This window comes from Anguilla anguilla, chromosome 13 (assembly GCF_013347855.1).
Source record: "Anguilla anguilla isolate fAngAng1 chromosome 13, fAngAng1.pri, whole genome shotgun sequence".
In the NCBI taxonomy this organism is placed as follows: Eukaryota; Metazoa; Chordata; class Actinopteri; order Anguilliformes; family Anguillidae; genus Anguilla; species Anguilla anguilla.
In genome coordinates this window covers 39,682,679-39,708,066 of record NC_049213.1, presented here as the reverse complement: position 1 = coordinate 39,708,066, position 25,388 = coordinate 39,682,679, and the positions used below count along the sequence as shown (strand labels likewise).

At 45.7% G+C, this 25,388-nt stretch overlaps 2 protein-coding genes across 3 annotated transcripts; both read left to right on the top strand.

The window, feature by feature from the left end:
- Positions 1–716: 716 nt before the first annotated feature.
- shisa4 (shisa family member 4) lies at positions 717–8,158 on the top strand. 2 transcript variants are annotated; one of them, XM_035386815.1, is made up of 6 exons: positions 717–996; positions 3,674–3,851; positions 5,343–5,476; positions 6,062–6,073; positions 6,402–6,569; positions 7,142–8,158. In XM_035386815.1, the coding sequence occupies exons 1-6, from the start codon at positions 939–941 to the stop codon at positions 7,180–7,182; spliced, it is 591 nt and encodes a 196-aa protein (XP_035242706.1). In that variant the 5' UTR covers positions 717–938; the 3' UTR covers positions 7,183–8,158. The 2 variants fall into 2 exon arrangements, with proteins under 2 accessions (XP_035242706.1, XP_035242707.1); XM_035386816.1 differs by lacking the exon at positions 6,062–6,073 and having other exon boundaries at positions 721–996.
- Positions 8,159–10,759: 2,601 nt separating this feature from the next.
- Positions 10,760–19,725, top strand: lmod1b (leiomodin 1b (smooth muscle)). Its single transcript, XM_035387118.1, has 3 exons — positions 10,760–11,413; positions 17,552–19,381; positions 19,680–19,725. Exons 1-3 carry the CDS (start codon positions 11,141–11,143, stop codon positions 19,704–19,706), a joined length of 2,130 nt encoding a protein of 709 aa, XP_035243009.1. The 5' UTR covers positions 10,760–11,140; the 3' UTR covers positions 19,707–19,725.
- The last annotated feature ends 5,663 nt before the right edge of the window (positions 19,726–25,388 follow it).

Below are 25,388 nucleotides of genomic sequence, written 5' to 3'. Positions count from 1 at the left end.
AAATGGACTGCATTTATATAGCGCTTTTAAATTGATGCCTCTCATTCGCCAGAGCAGTTAGGGGTTAGGTGTCTTGCTCAAGGACACTTCCACATGCCCAGGGCGGGGTTTGAACCGGCAACCCTCCGACTGCCAGACAATCGGTCTTACCTCCTGAGCTATGTCGCCCCTTTTTATTTTATTTTTTCAAAATTTTTATCAGACCCGGCTTCATTGTTAGTCCTACTAAAACATTATATTATACATTATATTTTCTGCATGTTTTCTGGGGAAAAGCGCAGCAAATGTGAGCCCAGTTCAGAAACACAGTTTTCTCAGCAGGTTTTGGAGGAACGTGCATGTTTAAAAATGAGTAGTTCTACTGCACGCGCAAATTCCGTTATTCCAACGTTCACATTTTCTTCTAAAATGTTAGAAAAATAACAGCGCTTTCGATTTCCCAAATCGTTGATAATTTATTTAATTTGCGGTTTATTTAATTTTACGGATAATTCGATTTAAGCAGCAGTGTAGACCGTAACACAAGATGAGTATAGGAATTTGCCCTGAAGTTACGCAACCTAAACATAATTCCAAATATGATAACATGATGAGTTGTTGACGACTGCATAACGATGCCTATTTTTTCCCATCGCAGTCAGCTGAAAGGGATAATTGCGTAAATCATCATTCTCCTTTAACTGTACCCGAGGAGGCGCTAAGGACCTGCGTTTGGGACTCATCCGACCCCTGAGCGTGCGGCGTCACGGACGATGTGTCATTCGACACACGGCGTGTGTATCGATGTCGCAAGCCCAGCGGTTCCTTGCCACGCAATTTTTAAACCAGAGCATGATTTTCAAACAACTCCGAATTAACGGAAATACTGCGCCGTTAGACAACATCGCCGAATAATTTCGTCATTTTAAAAATATAAATAATTATTGTTTGTATCCGAGATGTTGCTCGTCGCTGCCGCTTTGCCCGTGCTGGCCACGGTTTTCTCCGCTTGGCAGGGTAAGACAAGGCTGCTATAATTTCTTCACAGGCCTCGGCAACAGGATACTTACATTAGAGTAACATCCAACAAAACGCCAGGAATTAAGATAACCGTTAAACTAGGCTATGTAGACGAGTCCCGCATAGCTACACGACGTGTGTTTACAAGACAGGAGGGAATGGTGTAATGAAGACGTTTAATACGTGTGCGTAAACTAGAGACGAGGTTGGGTATCTTCGGGCTATTTTTAGTTTCTGTGCGTTTTCACCACTTGAGTAATGTAGCTGAATCCCTGTTATTATTTGTTTCTGCTGTCAGTCTTGCTGTAGTTTGATAGTTACTTGATAATGATGCAACCCGAGGGTAATATTTCCTGCGTTTCATCCAATAATGGCCAATAAAGGAAAATATTTATTTATTTTCTGTTTTTATTAACATTTGATTGTTTAGCCTGCAGTCACCCTTGAGAAACAAACGAAGTTGTATACAAGCAGTAAAAAACGATGTTTAAAAAAAACAAATATCAGATTTTTTCAACCTATAGAGTAACAATTAGCTGCAAAGAGATTCTAAAAAGAGGATATTGTCTCAAGTTTAACATGCTTTTTAATGGCTACACTGGAGGAATGAAGCTTCATATTCATAGTTGCCTACAACACATGCATTTAGCTAATTTCTATTAATCAAAATGGCGTTATATGATTGTGACATTGCAAAAGTTCCGATTATAATGGATAGCTTGTAGCCTATAGATTAAACCACGCAGCTAAAATGCACTTCCCACGAATGCCTGAGTTGGATCTGTGTTCCCTGACACTAGATATTTGTCACCTGTTGAAACACTGCTTGTTGTTTGATTGCAATGACGTTACAGTGCAAAACTTTGTTTATAGCTATGCAAAATGTGAAGGGATAAATCCTTGAAGCTGGACTCTGTAAATGAATCTATTCCGTGAGAACTTCGAGCTTGTGGTTGGGTGAACTATATTTATATATCCTAGATTGTAATTCACAGACAGGACATTCAGGGTATCCTACCATGTAACTCATCCACCAAAGCCTTTTAGATGAGTTTAGCACAAGTTTATTTGACTTGAATCACTCTGATCCCATTGGCCCTTGTGGTCTGAGCAGTAGGAATGCCAGAAAGGGACATTCCAGGCAACAAGCTCAGAAACTGTCAGATTTGCTTCTCTAGCTGTTGTCGCTAATGGTTGCACATTTTGTCCAGGCAAGATCAGTGAAACAAGGAAGCGCTTGTGGTGGGTAAAGAGAGTCTTATTTATTTCTGTCAGGATTCTGCATCACTGTCCCTATGTGATGGCCCACCCATCCGGAGCGGTATGCTAACATCTTTTCCAAGAAGCACATGTGCTCATGAGGTAACAGACTTAGGCACACGCAGATGCATCCAGTGCACGTCAGTACATAGATGTGCTCCTGAATAGTTTTTTCCGTTTAGCACACATCAGTTTTCAGGAGCACAGTGCGCTTCAGTGGGAGAACTGTAGAGGCCTGCCATCACAGCGCGTTGTGCAGGGTGTTTATACGGACTCTCTGTGCTGTTCAAACTCTCACCTGTCCTTCACACGGGGGTGTCAGTGTGGACAGGACTCTAGGGTGGGTGCTAAGAAGCTAGTAAGCCATAAGTATGTCAGCTTGCTTGCTCACTGTAAATGTATTGTCTTTCAAATGTTTTGCTGGTCTCTTTATAATATGTATTGCTTCTCTGTGTGTGTGTGTGTGTGTGTGTGTGTGGGTGGAATAACTTACAGATATACAGATGATTGTGGTATTACTTAAGGAATATATTCACACTGGGTACAATTCAAACTCACTCTGTTCCAAGGTAATGTTTTGGTGATCTGTAATCCTGTTATCCTGAGTTCATTTTCTCCCTTAAATCATATTCGTTTTTTAACCTAATCCTTTAAAACTTAAACAAAAAACCGTTAAAATCAGTTTTGATTTAAAAAAAAAGAAAAAAAATGTTTTGTGATGTTTATTTTTCTTGGCACCATTTTTCCTAGCCTGACACACAGGGCCTGTTTCTGTTTGTCCAGTCAGTCTTCAAACAGCTGCCTATTAGTAAAAACAAGGTTCACAGTTTATACTTGAATTTTACAGCCATGTTTATAAGTGCATGGCTGTAGACCAGGGCTGCCCTTCTCAGTTCCTGGAGCTCTACAGTCCTGCAGGATTTAATTTCAGCCATAATTTGGCCACACCTGATTCGACTGACTAGCAGCTCCACTAAATCTCTAGCTGTTGAATAAGGTGTGCTTTGTTAGGGATGGAGTGAAGCCCTATAGGACGATAGATCTCTAGCTGTTGAATGAGGTGTGCTTTGTTAGGGTTGGAGTGAAAACCTACAGGATGGTAGATCTCCAGCTGTTGAATAAGGTGTGCTTTGTTAGGGTTGGAGTGAAAACCTACAGGATGGTAGATCTCCAGCTGTTGAATCGGGTGTGCTTTGTCAGGGTTGGAGTGAAACCCTTACAGGAATGTGGATCTCCAGGAACAGGGTTGGGCAGCCCTGCTGTGGAGACTCCGCCTGGATTTGAGGCTGCAGCCCCCCAGCCCACGTCCATTCCTTTGGCTGTGTTCCGTGTCGCCGTTGCCGTTTGAGGGAACCTGAGTGATTTTTCCGATGCCGCCTGCGTTTGTGACCGTGCCGCCTTCCCCTTCCCACAGTGAGCGCGGACGAGGACTGCCTGTGGCACGTGGATAAGAACGGCACCTGGCACACCGGGTTCGACTGTCCCCTCATCTCCTTCTGCTGCGGGACCTGCCACCGGCGCTACTGCTGCCTGGACCCCATGAAGATGATCTCAGAGAGGCAGCAGAAGCGCTGCATGTTCTTCCAGTTCAGGTGCGATCGGAAACGATTTGGGTGTGTTTTTGGGAACGCTGCACGCTCTTCTGGTTCAGGCACAAGCGTGTGGGTGCAGGAGCCGGTGCCCAGCCACATTATTTTTAAGGCTACGTTGCAAGACGGCTTCACTTTTCAGATTCAACTGGAAGGTATAATAATTATAATCTGTGCAGTGTTCATTTATTTGATGAAGTAAGTAATTAGCTCTGTAACGCATGCACGTCACAGGCTTACGCTACACTGTGCGCCACTGTAGATTCCTCTGTTTCTTTAAATCAGCAACCAATAAACATGTTTGCGACACGCGGTCGCTGGGGCTAATTTAATCTGGCAGGGGGAATTCTGGGTGAGGCGGGATGGCCTTGCTGGCCTAACAGGGCCTGGATGGGGTGAGTGGTGTGAAATGTTTCTGTTGTGTGTGTTGGAATGAGAGTGTGTGTGTGTGTTGGAATGGCTGTGTGTGTGTATGTGTGTGTTGGAATGAGTGTGTGTGTGTGTGTGTGCGTGTGTGTGTGCGTGTGTGCATGCGTGTGTGTGTGCGTGTGTGTGTGTTTGTGCGTGTGTGTGCGTGCGTGCGTGTGTGCGCGTGCGTGCATGTGCGTGCGTGTGTGCGCGTGCGTGCGTGAATGTGTGTGTGTGCGTGCGTGTGTGCGTGAATGTGTGTGTGTTTGTGCGTGCGTGTGTGCGCGTGCGTGCATGTGCGTGCGTGAATGTGTGTGTGTGCGTGTGTGTGCATGCGTGCGTGTGTGCGTGAATGTGTGCGTGTGCATGTGTGTGTGTGAATGTGAGTGTGTGTGTGTGTGTGCGCGTGCGCGTGTGTGTGCGCGTGCGTGAGTGAGTGTGCGTGTGTGTGAGTGAGTGGGAATGAGGAGAGTGGCTGAGGGGTGAGCGGGCGAGGCGGGTGTGCGTGCATGCGTGTGTGTGAATGGGAATGAGGGGCTGAGGGGTGAGTGGGCGAGGCGGGTGTGCGTGCATGCGTGTGTGTGAATGGGAATGAGGGGCTGAGGGGTGAGTGGGCGAGGCGGGACATGGCGGGCGAGGCGGGACATGGACGGGTGAGGCGGGACATGGACGGGTGAGGCGGGACATGGCGGGTGAGGCGGGACATGGCGGGTGAGGCGGGACATGGCGGGACATGGCGGGACATGGCGGGTGAGGCGGGACATGGCGGGTGAGGCGGGACATGGCGGGTGAGGCGGGACATGGCGGGACATGGCGGGACGAGGCGGGACATGGCGGGACGAGGCGGGACATGGCGGGACGAGGCGGGACATGGCGGGACGAGGCGGGACATGGCGGGTGAGGCGGGACATGGCGGGTGAGGCGGGACATGGCGGGCGAGGCGGGACATGGCGGGCGAGGCGGGCGAGGCGGGACATGGCGGGTGAGGCGGGACATGGCGGGTGAGGTGGGACATGGCGGGCGAGGTGGGACATGGCGGGCGAGGCGGGACATGGCGGGGGTTCTGAAGTGTCTCTCGTGTTGCAGCCCCACCACCATCGCGGGCATCGCCTCCTCCATCCTGCTCTTTGTGGCCATCGTGGCCACCATAGTGTGCTGCTTCATGTGCTCCTGCTGCTACCTGTACCAGCGCCGACTTCGCGGGAGGTCCTCCTACCAAGGTGAGTCAGGCGGGGGGGGGGGGGGGGGGGGGGGGGGGGGGGGTCACCTGTGGGGGTCACCTGGGCGGGGGTCACCTGGGTGGCGGTGCTCCAAAGGGCTCCTGTTCCTCTGCACTCCCCTCAGGAGCGCTGATCTCACTGATCAGCCAGCGTGCAGATCAGTCACCTTCTCCGCCTGCTCCCCGATCAGTGATCAGCTCTTATTCTGAAACGTCACTCAAGCGGGGGTTGCTGGGTGACCCGTCCCGCTGAAACGCTGGGTTTTGGTGTGAATAGTGTGTCCACACCAGAGCTGACTGTGGTCAGCAGGGGGCACCTATTCCCCTGTAGTACCCCCCCCCCCAGAGAGAGATGCTCCCTGTCTGCAGGATGGTCCTTTCCTCGTTACACACCAGAGACCCCCCTCCCCTCCGTCCCCTCCTCTCTCCTCCATCTCGGTTCCAGTAATGTTTTATTTTTTGGCTTTTTTCCCCCAATGATGTTTCATCACTCTGCAAAATTAATTTTTACAAATTGATAGTAGTTCTTATATGTTTTGTACAAATAATTCATGCTGTGAATTGTTCTCTTTTCCTTCTATTACAGAAACGGAGGAAGGTATGACAGGTTTTTGTGATGATCTGCTTGTCCTGCGTTGGGTTTTGACGCTGCATCTTTATGAATAAGCGCTGCTGTTTTTCACTAACAAAAAAGCCAGTAATGGTTTTTGTTTCTGGCTGCTTTGGCTTGCGGCGCTAGTCTCTCTAATTGTCTTAATGGTTCTTCGCAACAAGAATGAATCTTTATTGCGGAAGCGTTTCCGATTAGCGCTGATGTATCCCAGCATGCCCGCGGTGCGGGTTGCCCAGGCGATCAGCACGCAGTGACGGAACCGTCTGGAAGCCTCACGGTGGTAACGATGACGATCGGTGTGACTGTGTTCCAGCCCAGCACATCCCCATGGCCAGCTACCCGGTGGACCCCATGTACGACGCTTACGGCAAACCCATCGGGCCGCACCCCGGGTACCCCATGGCGCCTCAGTACCACCCCGGCATGCCCCAGGGCCCCTACCACCCGTACCCGCCGGTGGATCCCGGGTACGGCCAGGGAGGTAAGGAAAACCCCCTCCTGCGCTGTGCACACGGGCCTCCTCCTCCTCCATTACTGTGTGCTTGTGGAGCAGTAGGAAGCGTAGTCTCCTCCTGAGGGGAAGAAGCAGGGTCAGCGGACGTTGTGGTCTCAGTGGAGCCGTTTCGAGTTGTCCATTCGGGAGTGTAGTACATCCTGCCAGTCGCTTCTGCTACGCACGAACGTGCTTTAACGAGCTTTTAATGGCGTAAGAGTTCCCGCTAATATGTAAATGCAAAAATAATCACCGGCAGCTGGATTCATCATTAGCTGCATCTGGAGAGCGAGAGGCATACAAATGGAGAGACAGAAGAACGAGGCCAGAAGGCTTTGTCCAAAGTTAGAGTATTGGGAGGGAAGGAAGCAGACAATTAAGATGAATTTGTCGAGACTCCGTCTTGAGATGGTTGTTGTGGAGTAGACCTCCACTGTGTGGGATGTTGGACGCTGATTTTCCTGGCGTGTGTTGAGTCTCCATTTTGAGATGGTTGTCCTGGAGTAGATCTCCACTGTGTGGGATGTTGGACGCTGATTTTCCTGGCGTGTGTTTTGCAGCACCTCCACCCTACTCCCCACCCCAGTACCCCGGCATCTGAGGGAACTGCGACCCGCTGGAGGAGGAACGAGGGATGAGGAGAGAGTTGGGGAGAGTGAGAAAGAGAGAGAGAGTGAAAAAGAGAGAGACTTTATGAGGAAGAGGGCACTTTTCCCTCTTCCACCACCTGTTCTGTTGTTTTTCCCCGACGTCCGTTTGCTAAATGACGTGCTAACCGACGCAGCTGCCTTCCCTGGAGCTGGAGCTTGGCTCCTGTCTTGCTGGACAGTATTTTCCCGCCGACGGTGACGTCAGCAGTCCTCAGCTGTCAGCTGTTGCCGTGACACCCTTTCCCCGGCGAGCGAAGGGCCTGTCCGCCTCGTCAACGCACGTTTCTCACACACACACGTCAGCCTGACTGCGCACACACACGCACACACGCACACACACACACACACACACACACTGGCCTTGGGGACAAGGATAACCTGCTCTGGTTTTATTATCGTATCCTTGTCTTTTTTCTTTTTTTTTTTTTTTTTTTTACTCTGCTCGTGCACTTTGTGCCACACCCGTGTTTTGGCTACACTGGCTGTGTCCCGTGCTCACACAGTTTACTTTAACGCAGCTGTGGCATTTGATTGCAGGGGCGAGCTGAACCCACGTAACTACGGACACTTTTCACGGCGAAGCAGGCCTTTGGACAGCTCTGTTATTTTACCGGCCAGCGATTTATTCAGCAACTCTTTTTTTGTCCTCCCTCCTTCCCTCCTCTCTCTCTTTCTCTCTCTCTCTCCCCCCCCCTCTCTCTTGTTAATTCTGTCTTCCATCATTGCAGCTAATCTTAACAATCGTTAATATCTGAAGCCAGAAAACGGCTTTGGTCTTTGGTCATACATAAAAGGCCGTAACCGATAGAATGACAGAATGATTTTGCAACTGGAGTGTACTGGAGTCCATTAACAAGTTGGTATTAATTTTTATCATGAAGTTACATATTGCGTTTAACACAAGTAAATATGAGTTTGACGTCTCGATTTAGTGTGACTGTTTAATTATCCCGTGTGTAATTAAGAAATGAGACGTCAGTAAAACCTCAATAGTAATTCACCTTTCGCATGTTAAAGGTGAGCAGGTGCTGCTTAAACCATAGATATGCATCCTGTTTATGTTGGTATTGGTTGGTATTAGACATTTGGAATGAAGTCCATTCAGGGGGTGCTTTACTAATTTAAAGTGATAATAATCACATGAGAGGGTTGTTCATGTCTACAGAGCTTTTCCTGCATTGTTTCATAGTCATATTTACATTCTCATTAGTGTAATTCACTCATCAGTAATTCAGTTCTTAATTTCAGACCTTCTTTCAATAGGTGGTGCATGACAGCGTTAAAGTTGTGTGTGTGTATGTGATGTGTGTGTGTGTGTGTATGCGAGGTGTATGTGTGTGTGTGTGTGTGTTTTTATGTGTGAGTGTGTGTGTGTGTGTGTGTGTGTGTGTTTGCGTTTTTATGTGTGAGTGTGTGTGTGTGTGTGTGTGTGTGTTTGTGTATGCGAGGTGTATGTGTGTGTGTGTGTGTGTTTTTATGTGTGAGTGTGTGTGTGTGTGTGTGTGTGTTTGCGTTTTTATGTGTGAGTGTGTGTGTGTGTGTTTGTGTTTTTATGCGTGAGTGTGTGTGTGATTCAAAAGCATGACTGAACCAATCAATCTGCCACTGGTACACACCCCCCCCCCCCCCCCCCCCCCCCCCCACAGCCCTCTGACCTGTATGGTTGTGTAATTCTTCTTGAATATGAAACCATGTTAAATCTGCTTGTGTTGTGCAAGTCAAGACATTGTAATTGTCCAATTAAATCCAAATACATGAGCTCATCTTTGAAGACTAATGTGGCCCTGGTTTACAAGACTTACTCACAAGAACTTTTTATTTATTTATATAACTAATTAAACTGTAATGTTTGCTTTGACATACAATAGTCCTTACCCCATGGTAACTTGAACCAGAATCAATGGATGCTTGCACCTACAGATTCATATCACATTAATAAAGAACGGTGTGTCCAATTTGATTGTTTATGTCTAATATTTGATAGATTTTATGACAGTTCTAAGAAACCTGTTGTGTTTGGTTTTTTTTAACAGTGACTATCTGGAATGTAGAATGTGGTTTATAGGCTCCATGCCCAGGAACCTTCCTCATGTTTGCTTAATGACCAGTTTTGGTTTTAATTCTGTAAACTTAACTAAATATCAGAGTATGTGTCCCTTGGGGTTCTGGGATCTGGTGCTTTACTCCCCAAAAAATACATTATCTGCAGTACAAGGTGTCCCACTCTAGAAGACAAACGTGTAGCATGACATGGCATCCATATTCATTCTTTTTAAATAAATAAAATTAATAAATGTCCTGTTTACCTACTGTTTGTTCTTATTTCCAAACCCGTCCACCAGATGTCCTCAAAGTTGCTTAAATTATACAAATAATCTCTCAGTACAAGACACATTTAAGAATTTGTTTGGGACTCTTTAAATGTTCATTTACACACATTTCCACACAACTGTTTTGTTTCTTTATCAATTGTGCATAAATAGCTTTAAAAAGTTATAAAGGTAAGGTAGGATTGATGAAGATATCAGTAAAATTGCATTTGATGCCAAGTTTTAAAGCCAACACCCTCCATTTTATCCACGAGAGCTTTTTGACAGTAATATTCTGAATTGAACTGGTCAATCATTTGATTGAAAATATTTCATTAAAATTGTGGGTCACCTTTTAAAATACTGAATATTTAGCATCAACTTGCACAAGCCTTATCACAAATGTGAACCAATTGTCTATTGAAAGTTTTCTTAACTCATGGAATTGGTCATGCTTTTTCAAATTTTAAAACTTGATTTTCAAGTTGTGTTGCTACAGATATTTTCGTTTTTTTAATGGTAAAATTAAGTTGTGAAGATTATTTTCCAGTTACATTACAGGTGTTTAGCAGAACCTCTTATCCAGAGCGACTCACACAATTATTTTTACATAGTATCCATTTATACAGATGAATATTTACTGAAGCAATTAAAATTGTGTACCTTGCTCAAAGACGATAACAATGTCCTACCTGGGAACTGAACCAGGTTTGCTTGCCTAGTTCCCTCACCTTAATACTGCACACTGTTTCCCATGTTTCCACCTGCCTCCTCTGTGATTGTTTTCCCCATGAAGGTTGTTTCTCCTTTTCCACATTTCTAAAAAAGATTTTTTTTTAAAATTATGTCAACTAAGTAACATTTTCAAGAATAAAACAACAAAATTATGTGTCACTTTCTCTAGGATCAAGAATACAGCCTATTCTTATCCCTTGTCAAACAATGGATCCCAAACCTTTACAAACACTGGAAATACAGGCCCCATTTTCAATGGCTTGTCTAGCTGAGGCAAAACCCCAAATATTACCTCTGTTACTTCAGCTTGTGTGTGTGCGCGTGCGCTTGTGTATATGTGCGCGCCTGTGTGTGGTCTAAGAGAAGGAAGTCATTCTTATATACATTTCTCAAATCGTTTTCTGCTGATTTGTCGCGATGTGCATAGCCAATGTGGTCTTGATTGTTTATAAGCGGGGGAAACGCCCCCATTAAGTCTACGCTTGTGTGTTTTTTTATTAGTTGTCAGGCCTACCTCTTGTCTTTATATGGATAAAATGCTCTGAACTATATTTGGGCATGCAGTTGCACAGGATTTCAAGGAATGTACGAGCATCGCAGACGGCCGAGACGAAAGGCTAATGCGCTCCTTACCGACTCCTCAGCTGCGCCGCTCCAAATGCGCTAAGCTACTTGCGTAGACCAAACCGGACGGGCGGTTGCTCGGTTAATGTAGGTTCTTTATTACCCCCTGTTTATGGACCTGTGACGGACAACATAGAGACGGCAAGATATATTGACGGGAAATTACAAGACTCATCTGTTTGTCTTTGTAACAAAATTGGGATTTTTGTTTTGGGGTGCGCCGTAAAGCCCGTTGACAATCATGTCCAGGAGGAAGGTGAGGGGGTTAACGCGGACGGGGCGGCAGGTGAGCGAGGACCCCGACATTGATAACTTGCTGTCGACACTGTCGCCCGAGGAGGTGGAGGAACTGGAGAAAGAAGTCATGACCGTGCCTGACACAGACCCGAACGAGACGCTCGGCTTCACACCGGGATGCAGGCTGGAAAAGCAACCGTCGTTAAACAATAACACGGAGGCCAAGCAGGACCAGTGCGAGACCAAGCGACTTCCACGAAGAGAGCTGTCTGTCGAGGTATGGATAAGGCACCAAAAATCGATTCAAAAGTATGTCGAGAAAAAAAAAAAAACTTTTGTATTCCACTTCTCAGATAATACAATCACATCAGCAAGCATTTGATACGGCAATGGATTGTTTAATTTTTTATGGCGACGTTTTAACGTCCAGTAATTAACCTTGTTGCTACTTTGAACACTGGTATCTTTTTTATCGCAATGAGGTCGACTGTGTTATTCAACACCGACCAAATCGAAGGACTTCGTGTAAGGCACTCACAGTCCTTGTACCGATGATTTTAACGGTTCCATGTATTCTGAGATAATGAAAATCCACATGGAGTTTTTATTTGAAAAAAAACGTTCTATTTTTCAAGAAAGCTTCATACAGAACTGAGACATGTCTCTTTTATGTTGTTGTGCAGAGAGCTTGCTCCATGAGCAGCAGCCACCTGAGCAGGTCCAGGTGATTGCCAGTGTTGTGTGGTGCAGGTGGAGATGAGCTTTTTTCCTCCTGCTTTTCCTTGAGGGTCAGTGCAATGAAATATGAGAATACAGGCTCTTGCCCTAGGGTTGTACTAATGGGCCCGATGGGCCACAGTTCAGTGGGATGTTGATGAACACCTGACCACCTTGCTGGGTCAATTGCAATTAAGACTTCATAACACACCTGAGTGGAGGTATTGAATTTAAGCCTTGGTCTTGGCAACAAGATACCTTATACAGTGTACAGATGATCTTTTAAAAAAATGTTTTATCTTTTTTACTATCAGTCACTAACTAAGCTCTAATTTTGTATCTATTCCGTAAGAATATTGTACAGGCCTACATGCATACTGTATGTAATTGTCTTTATTTGTGCAATGAAAATGTGGTGATTATTGTAAACCACAGGTGGTGTTTCGGAGAACCGAAGGTACCATTTAGCACCTGGAGTTCTGGCCAAACAGTGGCACCCACACACTTGGCCCACTTCCTGTTCCTGTTGCTAGGCAGCGTAGGTTTTCCACTACACAAAGACTGTTCTGTGGGGAGTGGTTTGACAAGGTGACCAGTTGGATGGAGCAAACCCAGAACTCAGGGACCATAACTCCCATAACTTGAACTGACGGACGAGCAAATCCAAGCTGTATTTTCACAACTCACCTTTTGAGCTGACGCACCTGTGTGCTTTGCGGTGACATTGTGCTGCTTGATAAATGGATTTAAGAGACAAAATGAATTCCTGTCCATGTTTTGCGCGGGCTGCAGTTGGCGCCCCCTGCTGGATGGCGTGCAGATGGCCATCATGTTCCCCAGGGAAGTACAGTCTCAATCAGTGGAATAGTCCTGGTCTCATTGCAGATCAAGGAGGATAAGTCCCCTAGTCGATCAGACACTCACTGTCTGCCACAGTGTTTTTTTTTTTTTTTTTAAACTGTCCCAACTTGACGGGTGGTACTGAAGCAATTGAGATAGACCTATGAACACCAGGGGTGGGCAGTTCCATTCCTGCAGGGCTGGTGTGTGTGCAGGTTTTCATTATCACCAAATACACTGGCCAAATTAGCCAGTCAGCTGAATCTGCTTATGCTGGTTTAACCGTAGAGTAGACCACAATCAGATGTTTCATGTTGGGACACTGGAACAGTCTTGGTCTGTCTTTCATGAACTTACTGTAGATCATTCAAATTGGGAGAGAAGAACAGTGTGAAAAAGGCTTTGAAACAGTAAACAGTACAAGGATTTTGGCTCGTACTTGTAGTCTTTCTGTAGCGGTCTGTCAGCGCCTCAGTAGAAACACCATGAGCCTGTCGCACAGAGGAACAGAACTGAGCGTCATGTTCTGTTTTATCTGGGGCATGAATAACAGCACACCTGTCCATACTGAGTCTTTATGAGCCGAGAGACGACCTTCTGATAAAGGTAGTATTTAGTACACAATGTTACTGAAGGTAAATCACAGAAAATCATTTACTGAGTGTCATTTTGGCAATTTCACAAGCAACGCCCATCTACTGAGAAAAAAAAGTGGCCAACCCCCCACCCCCCCTCCAAAAAATATGGATGATTTGTTGGCCATTTTAAAGGCACGCATTTGTCTTCGGTTTCTTTTTTTGGACGGCACGTCCAGTGGATTTCCATGAGGAACGACAGGGTGGGATTAATTGCGTGCGAGAGAGAAACCGTGTGAGCGCCGCTCCGCGGTGGTTCCGCGCGCCGGGAGTCTGACGCGGCTCCTGACCGTTGAGCTCCGAGCCTCGCTGCCTTTTAAGGGCAGGTCTGCCAGAACCGCAGCTCCGCGCGCGCAGCAGCAGCAGCAGCAGCAGCAGCGCTAACGCCGCCTCACAAATCAGGCGCTGCGCGCGTCGGGGGAAATTTATATCCCCTTTAAAGCCGCTATAAATGGCTCCCTCTGTGCAATATAAACACACGGCATCTGACGAACCCACCCTGCGGGTTTCTGTTGCGTAATGTCCTTCTCAGACAAATCGCAAAATACGGTCCTCACGCTTAGCTCTACACGTGCTGACATCTGGACAACATTTCCCTGTCATTCGTAGTCTTGTAAGAAATGCTTTGATCGTCTTTTATTGGATTTACAAAGCTTTGAAAGGAAGACATTTAGCGAAGATTCAAAATGTTAGAAACAAGACATTAAACTTGAACCGTGAAACAGACACTTATGAAAACCTTTTTAAATCTGAAACATAGAGAACAAGAATGCACATATGAAACAGAAGCTCTTACGTACAAAAACCATTACATAAAAAAAATCCCTTCCTTATAAAATTCAGCCAGGAACAGCCTGCATTCTATGACATTTTTTGAATGTTCCACCCCCAGTTTTCTCTGGCCAGTCCCACCACAACCTCATTTGGAGGAGGTTTTGAATCTTCCTGTGACCAGGAGAGTGAGAGTGACCAGGTCTACTTTTTTTTTTTTTTTTGGTGGAGCTTGATGTTCCTCACCAGACCTGCTTAATTAAATTTAATCTAATTAGATTTATTCGTTTATTTAACAGGGGCAATAACATTAATAACATTTCTGCCAATGTGAGTTAGCCAGAAAGGCTCATTTTCATCTGTAGTCCCTGGGCTACGTGTTTTGGCTCGACAGTTTTGATTATCCTCCACTTGAGGCTGTAGCTCGATGATCTCAGCCCCTTCACTTGGACCATGGAGAACACTCTCAGCCATCACAGAGGCTCTGGGCAGTGATCTGCTCAGAGGAGAGAGGAGATAACCAGGCCCCAGACCTGCCTAGGCATGGAGCACTCCCAGAATGCTGTGCAAAAGTTGTGTAAGTCGCTCTGGATAAGAGCATCAGCTAAATGCCGGTAATGTAGTGTAATGTAGTGTAATGTAATGTAATGTGGAACAGGTGCTGTACAGTACGTGCTCTGAGTCAGTGCACCCGTGGGGGAAGTGCTTGGGCAGGGCCAGGTGCCACTCGTGCATTAAAGACATGTTTGGGGAGACTCATGTGAGCGCACATCCATGTTGTGGCTTTCTGTTTATTGCTTAATGTTGCGTGTAAAGAATTCTGTCCAGATTGTTGTTGGGTCCAGGAACGGGCTGTCCATCGGGGGAGAGTTACTGTTTGGCTGGATCTAGAATACGCCAGAATGATCACTCCACAAGGGCAGCCTGGCCCTCTTCAATCCTGCCCTGAAGTCAAAGTCTCTTAGTGCTTGACAGACATAAGGGGGATCCCAGCTGTATGTACACATCAGGTCCAGTGCACACAGCTTGATTAACCTCAAAAAGGGTGTGACATAGTGCCTGGAAAAGGCACCAGAGGCCTTCCCAACCTTTTCACATTCTGGACCAGTGTGATGGTGACCAGACCCTGAGCCCAAATGATGTTATCCCTGCCTGGGACCCCGTCCCCTCCCCCCCCATCCCGTCCCCTCACACCCTCCCATCAATGTTCTTTTTCTCCTCCTTGGGGAGCTCAGGTCTTTGGAGTTTGTCCGTGGTGCTCCCCCAGGCAAAACAAAATGCCCTTCTGGCTATGATTTTACTTGTGTCCTAATAATGTTTAGAAACTACTAATAGTTTAGTAATCACTTGGAATACTTTGAAGGAAAACATATCTATTGTTTTGTTTTGATATCAGTGGTGCTATGAAGCAATATCATATTTTATGATGTTGGATGACAGCACAGGTGCAGAAGTTTCTGTGGTGTTTTACTTTTTTCCTGGTTTACTGTACATCACTGAAATGTTTATACGCCGACTAAAATGTGCGGTTGGTTTGTAAACAGGAAATAGGTTCATGTCAGAATAAAAATAAATAAAACGTGGTCGTTGGAGCTGACCTCTGCTCGGAGTCTAAAACAGGCTGGGCGCTGGGAATTGTGGGAATGAGGGTCAGCTGAGGACCTGTGCCTTCCTGGTTAAGGACTCTCACCTTAAACACCCCTGAAGAAAATCTACTAGAAGAAAGGGACAAAGGCATTTGAGATACTCAGATTTTAACCATATTTAGGTCCTTAAGGATTTTTTTGACCAAATAATGCACAGTAACATTGAAACTGATTTGAAGGAATTTTTTTTTTGTTTTATTGCTTTTTTTTCATTGGGTTTGTGGTGTCGAATGAAAACTATTTCCACAATGTGCCTCATTTTTCCCAAAACCTTTGGTCTCTGAGTTCACCAAGGCTCCAGCTTGCTACTGGCTACTGTCCCGCACGTGGGTTAGGCTTTCCGAATTAAGGAGCTTTTTGGAAATCAGATGTTAATGTTACATAACATAAACATTATGTTGCACACACGTTACATAACGAAAAGTAATGCCTTCACAACAATTTACCAAAAAGTGACTTTTAAAAGCACTTAAAAGTAAAACGTGCATTTGTTTTACATTACAGAAGACAAGTGAATTTTATAAGCTCTTAAAAGTAAATAATTTATTCTATGTTACAAAAAGATATCAAAGAAAAATTACAAAGATGTTTAAAAAGTGTTCCGTTATAAAATACTGAACAACACTGAAAATGTAGGAACTGTATTCATTCTAAATCCTTTGTTATGTGAAAGAATTTAAACTCTTCTGACCCATTCCCACCACCCATCAAAGAGATGCATCAAAAAAATACAAGTTTAAGAAGATACATTCTGGAGTTATGTCACTGTATTATTTTTAATAAGGAATTTTTAATTTCACCCAGCAAACTATGGCCCATTGACTTTGGGTAAATGTAAAAAGTTGCACGTCTTTGTTTCTTACTAAACAGCTTAGCAGAGCAGTAGATAAGCGTGATTAAATACTGTCACTTAAGAAACAAAAATGTAATACTTTTTAAGTGTCTATTAAGGAAATAGCATTGTGGTTAGATTGAGCCTTGGCCAAAGTCTGAAGGCATTTAATTATGCACCAGGGGAATATGAGGGGGAATAACCAGATAATATTCTGCAGTTAAACCATATACTCTGTGTTTGTGCTTATGTTTGTGACAGAAGCCATATCTCTGAAATCTCTGCTGTTTATGTTATACAATTATATTAATCTGTGTTTCTGACCAAAATGAAACATGGATTAATAAATGATGTGGCTGTAGATCCAATAGACAAGCTTTTCTGAAAAAGTTTGCATTACTTTTTTGAGTTAATACACCAGACAACAAAACCCCCCATATTCTGTTCTGTTTTGTTGTTGGCGTCAGCAGACGGCTGGTTTAATGCTCAGGTTTAATGTATTTAATTATGTTTAGGTATTAAAACTATGTGTAACTATGTATATTTCAGTTATATTCAGGATTATATCATATGCAATATGTAAAAATCCTAACAGTCCTGATAAAGGTTTGGCACCTTCACAAAAACGCTTCTTTGGTTGGATATTCTGCACTAAATGTGATAAATATAGTATTATTTTTCCTCCATTTACAACACAGTGTTGTTTTACCCTTGATTCCTTGCTACAGGAATGAAGAAATGAAACATAATTTTTATTTTTTAAAGCTGAACTTTCTGAATCTGTAACACTTCAAAAGAATGCCGGTAGGAATTGCAAAGTAGAGCAATCGACGCAATGATGGCTTACTTTACTTAACAGAATCCTGCGGAAACAACGTTCCACACATTAAATCATTAGGAAAACAGGCAGCAATCCTGTGGCAATTTGCGTCTTTCCTTGTTTCATCTTTTCTGTTTTGTGTGCTGCTTTGCAGGGGGAGCCGAAGAAGGAGAGCAGGAAGCAGGAGTACCTGAGGAAGATGGGCCTGAGCCAGGAGGGCAGCCTCCCCAGGTCGGCCAGCCAAGATGGCGGCCCCCAACGGCAGGGCAGCGTCTCCTCAGAGGGGGAGCACAACAAGATGGAGGACAGGAACTGCCGGGAGCCGGGCGATCTGAAGGAGAATCGGCGCACCCCCCTGGAGAAGACCCGGCGGGAGGGGATTCGGGACGGGGAGAAAGGGAACGAGAGAGAGGAGGAGAGCAAAAAGAAGGCGGAGAACAACAGCAAGACGAAAGAACTGATCTCCAAACTGCAGGAGAAAAAGGAGGAGGGCAGAGAAAAGGAGAGGAGGGAGGAGGGGCGGAAGAGAGAGGAGGGAAAGACGAAGGAGCTGATCTCCAGGCTGCATGAGAAAAAAGAGAAGGAGGAAAGCAAGGAAAAGGAGAGAAAAGACGAGATGAGGTGGAAGGATGACAGGAAGACCAGAGGGCTGGTCTCCAGGCTGGAGGAGAAGCAGAGCCCGGGCAAGGAGGACAGGGCAGAGGTGAAGAAGGACAGAGTAGAGGGGAAAAGCAACAGCGAACAATGGAACGAGTTGCAGGAGAGAGAGAGGGACAAGCCGTGTGAGAAGGAGGAGAAGGAGAAGGAGAAGAGAGAGAGGGATGGAGGGAGGGATAAAGAGAGCGAGAGGGGAGAGAGAAAGGCAGCGAGGGAGGAGAAAGAGAAGGAAGAGAAGGAGAAAAAACAGAAGGAAAATACGAAAGAGAAAGAAAGAGATGAGAAAGAGAGAGGGAAGGATAGAGAAAAGGAGTCGGGGAAAGAGAAACCCTCAAGGCTCAGCACTACAGAGAAAGCAGGGAACGACCAGAGCCCGGTCAGCAAGCCCACGGAGGAAGAGGAGGATGACGAAGCTAGCAGCATGTTCGACGAGCTGTTGGAGCAGGTGCGCAGCAATGACCCCGCCATGACCGAGCTCAACGTCAACAACTCCGAGGTCATCAAGGCCCAGACCCTCATCCAGTTCGCCGAGGCGCTGAGGGACAACACGCACGTCAAGACGTTCGCCCTCGCCAACACGCGCGCGGACGACCACGTGGCCTACGCCATCGCGGGAACGCTGCGCGCCAACAAGACCATCGCCAGCGTCAACCTGGACTCCAACCACCTCACCAGCAAGGGCATCATGGCCCTGGTCCAGGCGCTGCAGCACAACGGCACGCTGGCCGAGCTGCGCTTCCACAACCAGCGCCACATCTGCGGCGGGAAGACCGAGATGGAGATGGCCAAGGTGCTGAAGGACAACACCACCCTGCTCAAGCTGGGCTACCACTTCGAGCTGGCCGGCCCCCGCATGACCGTCACCAACATCCTGAGCCGCAACATGGACCGGCAGCGGCAGCGGCGGCTGCAGGAGCAGAAGCAGGCCCAGGCCAACGGGGAGAAGAAAGGGGGAGGCGCTCTGGAGGTCCCCAAACCTGGCGGGGCCTTCCTCAGGGGGTCCCCCAGAGCCTCCCCCAAAGCCTCCCCACTGCCGTCCCCGCTGCCGTCGCCCATCCCCTCGCCCAAGGTGACCCCTAAGCGCGGAGGAGGAAGAGGAGGAGGTGGAGTGGGAGGAGGAGGTGTGGGAGGCGGAGCCCCGCCCCCACCGGCCCCGCCCCCGCCACCTCCTGCGCCCCTGCTGGACGGAGACTTCCTGCGGAACTCCTTGTCTCCCGCGTCGCAGCGGAAGCTGGACGACAGGGGGGCGGGGCGAGGGGGCGGGAAGAACTCCAGGGACCAGCTGCTGGCATCCATCAGGAGCACCAACGTCAAACAGCTGAAAAAGGTGAGCGGAACCACACCTGTGAGCGGAACCACACATTTTAACAGAACCACACCTGTGAGCGGAACCACACCTGTTAGGGGAACCACACCTGTGAGCGGAACCACACCTTTTAACAGAACCACACCTGTTAGCGGAATCACACCTGTTAGCGGAACTAAAAGGAGACAGAGAGTAACATCCTGATTCAGTATAACGGCTATGCTAAATACACTCACTCACACAGAGCTGTGTTTCTAAATCTGTTCAGTCTTATGTTGACTATTTTAACTAAATTAAATAAATTTCTGTGTTTCCGCAGGTCACCGTACCCAAGCTCCTGCAGTGAAAGGAAGGAAGGAAGGAGGGAAAAGAGAGGAGAAAGAGAGAGAAGCAGAGATGGAGGGAAGAGAACAGGACTCACATCTCACCTCTGAGGGGATCAGTGCTCGTGCTCAATTTTCGTTTTTTTTTTTACTGAAAACACGGGATGCTGTCTGACCGCTGAGCTGGCACGGGATCGGGGGGGTGGGGGGGGGGGGGCGAGAGGGGGGGGGGTGTGTGAGTGGAATCAAGGGTGGGGGGAGGGTTTGAGTGGAGGGGGGCGGGGGTTAGTCCTGGATGTCTGGCCTTTTCCTTTTGGTCCCTCTACAGCACTGCACTCTCATTGGACCACAGAAGGTGAAAAGGCGGGGGACGGTGTCCGCCTGCTGGTGGCCCCCTGCCGTGGCCTCGGCTGCCATTTGCACTGGACTCTGGGGCAGAGCACTGGCACAGTATGTGGGAGAAGGTGTGTGGATGTGCTGTTTTGTGCTGTATGGGATTATCATAATGACTGTCAGGTTGGATGAGGTTGAGGATGATAATTATCATTTAAATACTGGTGTACGGAGCCACAGAGTGAGCTCATAAAGAAAACTTTAACTGCAGACTCCAGCAGAGATATTGGAGCATAGTTTAGCAACTATGCCTCAGTCAAAACATTTGCTAAATGATTTATCGAAATTTAATTGGAAAATTGCAAACCTGCATTTATTTGGCTGACTGTCAGATTTCAAACATTTTTTTTAAATTTCAAAAACCAACAAGAATTTCTGCCTTTTCGCACAGTCTGAACATGGAACTTCTAACAATGGCCTTTAAATGCGAACTCAAGATACGTCCTTTCCATTTTTAATTAGAATGAAGGTTGTTTGGACGAGATCGAATTAAGTTGTGAACCGCCTTTTCTGTGGTGCAAGGCTTTTTGGATTTTGTTTTCATGATTTCTGAGGACAACTGAACTGAATTTATTCTCACTTTTTTAAATTAATGCTCAGCATGTATTGATCAGGAGCATATGCACCTTTAATGCTTATTTGGCAGATATATTTAATTAATGAAATAGCCTGCTTCAAGAGACTACAATGAAGTCTCTTAAAACTAATGGGGATGCAGGGGCGTCCAATGCACCTCCCCTTAAGATGGGTGGTACGTAAAGGCTGTGGATTAGTCACTGAGAGAAGCCAGATAGAGATTTCAGATGTTCCCACTCCACTGTGTTCTCTGTACCTGCTTTCTAAATATCGCCCCCTCCTGGCTGAGTACATATGACCTGCCTTTCCTCCTGCCTGTGATGCAAACATTCCATTAGAATTCTGTCATGGCATTGAGAGATTCTACAAGTTCTTTATTGGAGGAAAAGCAGAGGTCGCCTATCTACACACAGGAGCAGATATGTGTGAAGCTTCCTTAAAAACTCCTCAAAACATCAATACAGGACAATAGTCTTCATTACTTTTTTGCCAAAAAAAGCTTAATTTGTGGCAAAAATCTACTTGAAATGTATTACTGATTTGTTCGGCATGAATATTGTAATTTTACTTGGTGGTATACTGAATAGACCCCCTACCTAGACCACTAATAATAATCTATACCACAGCGACTTTTCTGGTGAGTGCTACTTCTCCATGGTTTGTATGCTTTCAAGCAGTTATAGTCTCTAGCTTACTGTCTGGATGTTTAACTTTCTCTCTTAGTTCCAGTGTAATGTTTTGCGAGCAGTTGGCCACAGTTCAGTACAAGTTCACATATTTGATGAAAGCCAGCATCAGATAAGGGATAAATGGGCTGAAATCTAATGGGAAATGGTTTAACATTGTTTAACTTGTCCATACTGTTGGACTGTTTACAGAAAAAAACAAGTGAAAAACGTTGTTCAGTGGATGCTAACGACCTTAGAGGATCCCCTTATTCTCAAGCCTTGTGGTGAAACTAAGGTAGAGTGTAGACATTGGACCTGGTCACTCAGAGTTAGTGAGTTAATAATGAGTTAGTGAGTTAGTGAGTTAATGAGTTAGTGAGTCAGTGATCTAATGAGTTAGTGAGTTAGTGAGTCAGTGAGTCAGTGAGTGAATGAGCGAGTGGCACTGCCATCTGCGGATTGCCTTAAGCTGTGGCCAAAAAGAAAGGATGATTGAATCATGATTTAATGCATTACTTTATGTGCCATGCCAGCACAAAGAAAATAGCCCAGGTCCTAATAAAGCAGTGAGAGGATGCAAACTGAGCAGACGGGTGCTCTTTGGCAATGAATCTCCCATGACCTCACTCATGGCATTAAATACAGAGCCATTCTGCAACGCTTCTGAATCCGCATAGGGCTTGTTTATCAGATAGTCAAAACGGCTTCAAAACTTTCTCTATTTCATATCTAACACTAAACAGCATGACATCCAAGGGAGGTTATTACATCGGATCAGAAAAGTGGTTTGAAATATGTCTTAATCATTTTGAAAAATGTAATCTATGATTGTTTTAATGTTTTTGAAGTACTTTAAAAAAAAATTAGTCACACAGTCTCATGAAGTTTTTTTCATTCTATGGCATCAGAAATTGGGGCTATTGAATTGACATTGATAAAATGATTTTTTGCATTATGTTCAGAATTGCTAATATATTCTCATGCTAAAAGTTTATAAATATTACTCTCATTAACAGGTGTCTTACACATATTGTGAATTTACATGTATTTTTTTAAGGAATATTGAAATACTTCTAACCATATGACCAATAAACATAGTATGAAATGGTGCATTGAAAATGTTTGTTTTTCTGTGGGAAAATTTGACCCTTCAATAATAATTTATGTCATTTGATGATGATGGAAACTATAAAGTAGGCGCTTAGACATTTATCTTATTTAAATGCTTTTCTACAGAATGAATAAATGTAAAATGTCCAGCACACAGAGCCCTGTAAAAGAGACTGCAATTTCCCCACCCTTTTTTCCAAATCACAGGAGTGCTTTCTAACGGGACGATCGACCCATTTCAGAAGGTAAAATGACAGCATGCAGCTGTCTTGGCCCCCTAATCCGGGTCGTAGGGACACCCTCTCTGCTGAACGAGGGGTCCCAGTCCGTCATCCCGTCTCAGAGAAGCTGAAATGTCCGGGGGGAGGGGTGAAATAATTTTGCGGAGGCACAAAACCGCTGGAGCTGTCGACACACAGCTGCATTCTGGGAGCTGACCTGTCAGTGGCCAGCGCTGGGCTAGCGTTGAGCCTGCTGTCCCAGGGCATGGAGAGGTGTAGCTACTGTAGGAAAAAAGGAGCTTTAGAGGTCAAAGGGCAGAGAGTATGACCAGATACACAAAAATAAAAAAGGCTAAACGGTAACTACATGCTGGATATTTGTCCTTGTTTTTTCACACGCCTGGTTGTGCCACTGTAGCTGTGTGCTGATGACAAGTATATAAGTTATATGAGAAATATGCAAGCTGTGATATTTATCGGGGGAAGTGAACTTGAAGTGAACGCACCTGAAGGCTTGGATGAGGCTACAGGCCGTCACACACATCCTTCTCTGTCCCTGAAACATGCACTGATCAAGCTGGTGCATCCCTGGGAAGCCAACAACAAAGCATAAATATGTGCAAAATGTCTTACTTTTCACGGCTGAAATCAAACATGACGTAAGTCACAGTATAATAGCCCTTTAAATTGGTTATTGATTTGTTTAGTCAAGGCTACGGCCTGGGACAGTATAATTGAATCGGCCTGTCTACGAGACTGAGCCTTCTGTCAGGGCTGGACCTGTTTAATGCCTTTGCACTCGCTGATGTCCCTTGGTGGCCGAAAAAATGCTGCATATTTTGCTTTCACACAGAAAAGTACAAAATGTCTAAACTGCTGACATTTAAAACCAGACCCCGGTGTAGCGCCCAAAACCGGGTCCGATCCACTCCGCACCCCGTTCCAGCACCTCGCCGATACCGCCGTCCCGCGACTAAAAGTTCCTCGGAAAAAAAAGCCCAAAGGCCAATCGGAGCGACGGCAGGCGAGTTTATGTTTCGATTGCCCCCGCATCACCCTGCGCCCACGAAAATGCCCATATTTGGCCATTTCTTAATGGAGACTCAGTGCAGTCTGTGGCTCTCATTCCTCTACTGTTTCTAATAATGGGAAACAAGCCAATGGGCTGTCTGGCTCCTGCAGAGAGCGCCTTTCAGATGGAGCGAGAGAGACGGAGGGAGAGGAAGAGAGAGAGAGAGAGTGTGTGTGTGTGTGTGTGTATATGTGTGTCTGTGTGTGTGTGTGTGAGAGAGAGAGAGAGAGAGAGAGTGTATGAGAGAGTGTATATGTGTGTCTGTGTGTGTGTGTGTGAGAGAGAGAGAGAGTGTATGAGAGAGTGTATGTGTGTCTGTGTGTGTGTGTGAGAGAGAGAGAGTATGAGAGAGTGTATATGTGTGTCTGTGTGTGTGTGTGCGTGTGTGAGAGAGAGAGAGTGTATGAGAGAGTGTGTGTGTGTGTGTCTATGTGTGTGAGAGAGAGAGAGAGAGAGAGAGAAAGCACTCAAAGTGCAATAAAATTAATATTTTTTCACCATATAAGGAACATAAATATTTACCAATACCATTGAGCGTCCCAGCTCGTCTGTCAGTGTGCTATGACTTACGGGTTCCTACTGCTTCCATCATGCGTCTGTGGAATGGGGCTTTCTGAAATGTCAGTTAACCAAAATAAACCCCCAAAAAATGAAGGCCCTCATCGCCTTCCACGGGGCGCATGGCATACTTCTCCCTTCCCCTCGTGGTGGTGGACAACGTGACGTTTCCTGAATATGGAAAGGAACCTGTAAAGGAATTTGTCCGATCTGTAATGCATCAGTAAATATCCAAACAGAAAGAGCAAAAAATCTATGCCTGGCATGCATGACGAAGCGGTCTGTCGTACGCTATACCCTGGCTAAGAATGTTCTCTGGGAAAATAAATCATGGCGGTCCGTGCTTCCGAAGGTGGAATCTCTGACCTGTCATGTTGGCGTGAGGTGATATATCATGTTCTGTGGGTGGTGGTGTGCTTCTCTTCCGCGGTGTTCATGCATAGTTTCCGAGCACAGCACGCTCGACGCCTGTGTTTATACTCTGGTGTATGCAAGATATAGGACCATACATCACATACCCACCTAAAACCTGGCAGGTCTGCTACAGTATCTCTAATATTCTGTTTCTGACATTCACTGACTCTCACCCAATCAAGTGTTTTATCAGCTCGGTAAGTTTACCATGAATCAGGTGCACACAGTTCATGCACACCAATAAGACCTTGTTAGCATCGTCATTATTACAGTAAGAAATTTATGCAGTGTTATTTGAGCACCTTGAATGCCTGTATTTTCAATTGTTTATGCCTGAATCTACTGAGAAATTAACATTTAACAGTGCCATTTCGTTTTGCGTTTTAATTCAACCGTTATCTATACAAGTATACATTTATGGAACATTAAATCAGCCAAATTGTCGATGATTTTGCAATTACTTGTGCGGTTGACCGTGTTCGGGATTGTATCCCCCAATTCGAGTTAGTTTACAGCAAAAGCACTCGCATGTTTTGGTGATATTATTGCGTGAATTCAGATGAATGAAGATGAAGCTGGATTTAGACCAGAGACGTTTAATTCGCATTTGTTGTTCCTTAGTGATTTGCTTGTTGAAAGAAGCTTGCTGTTAGGTGACCGTTCTGCATTAATAATGTTTTCGAGATCGTCTTT

Excerpts from the sequence above, each read along its gene's own strand:
- shisa4 (XM_035386815.1), top strand. The coding sequence starts at position 939 with ATGTTGCTCGTCGCTGCCGCTTTGCCCGTGCTGGCCACGGTTTTCTCC. Across the intron at positions 997-3,673 it reads GGTTTTCTCCGCTTGGCAGG|TGAGCGCGGACGAGGACTGC; the intron begins GTAAGACAAGGC and ends CCCTTCCCACAG. Across the intron at positions 3,852-5,342 it reads TGCATGTTCTTCCAGTTCAG|CCCCACCACCATCGCGGGCA; the intron begins GTGCGATCGGAA and ends CTCGTGTTGCAG.
- lmod1b (XM_035387118.1), top strand. The coding sequence starts at position 11,141 with ATGTCCAGGAGGAAGGTGAGGGGGTTAACGCGGACGGGGCGGCAGGTG. Across the intron at positions 11,414-17,551 it reads GAAGAGAGCTGTCTGTCGAG|GGGGAGCCGAAGAAGGAGAG; the intron begins GTATGGATAAGG and ends GCTGCTTTGCAG. Across the intron at positions 19,382-19,679 it reads ACGTCAAACAGCTGAAAAAG|GTCACCGTACCCAAGCTCCT; the intron begins GTGAGCGGAACC and ends GTGTTTCCGCAG.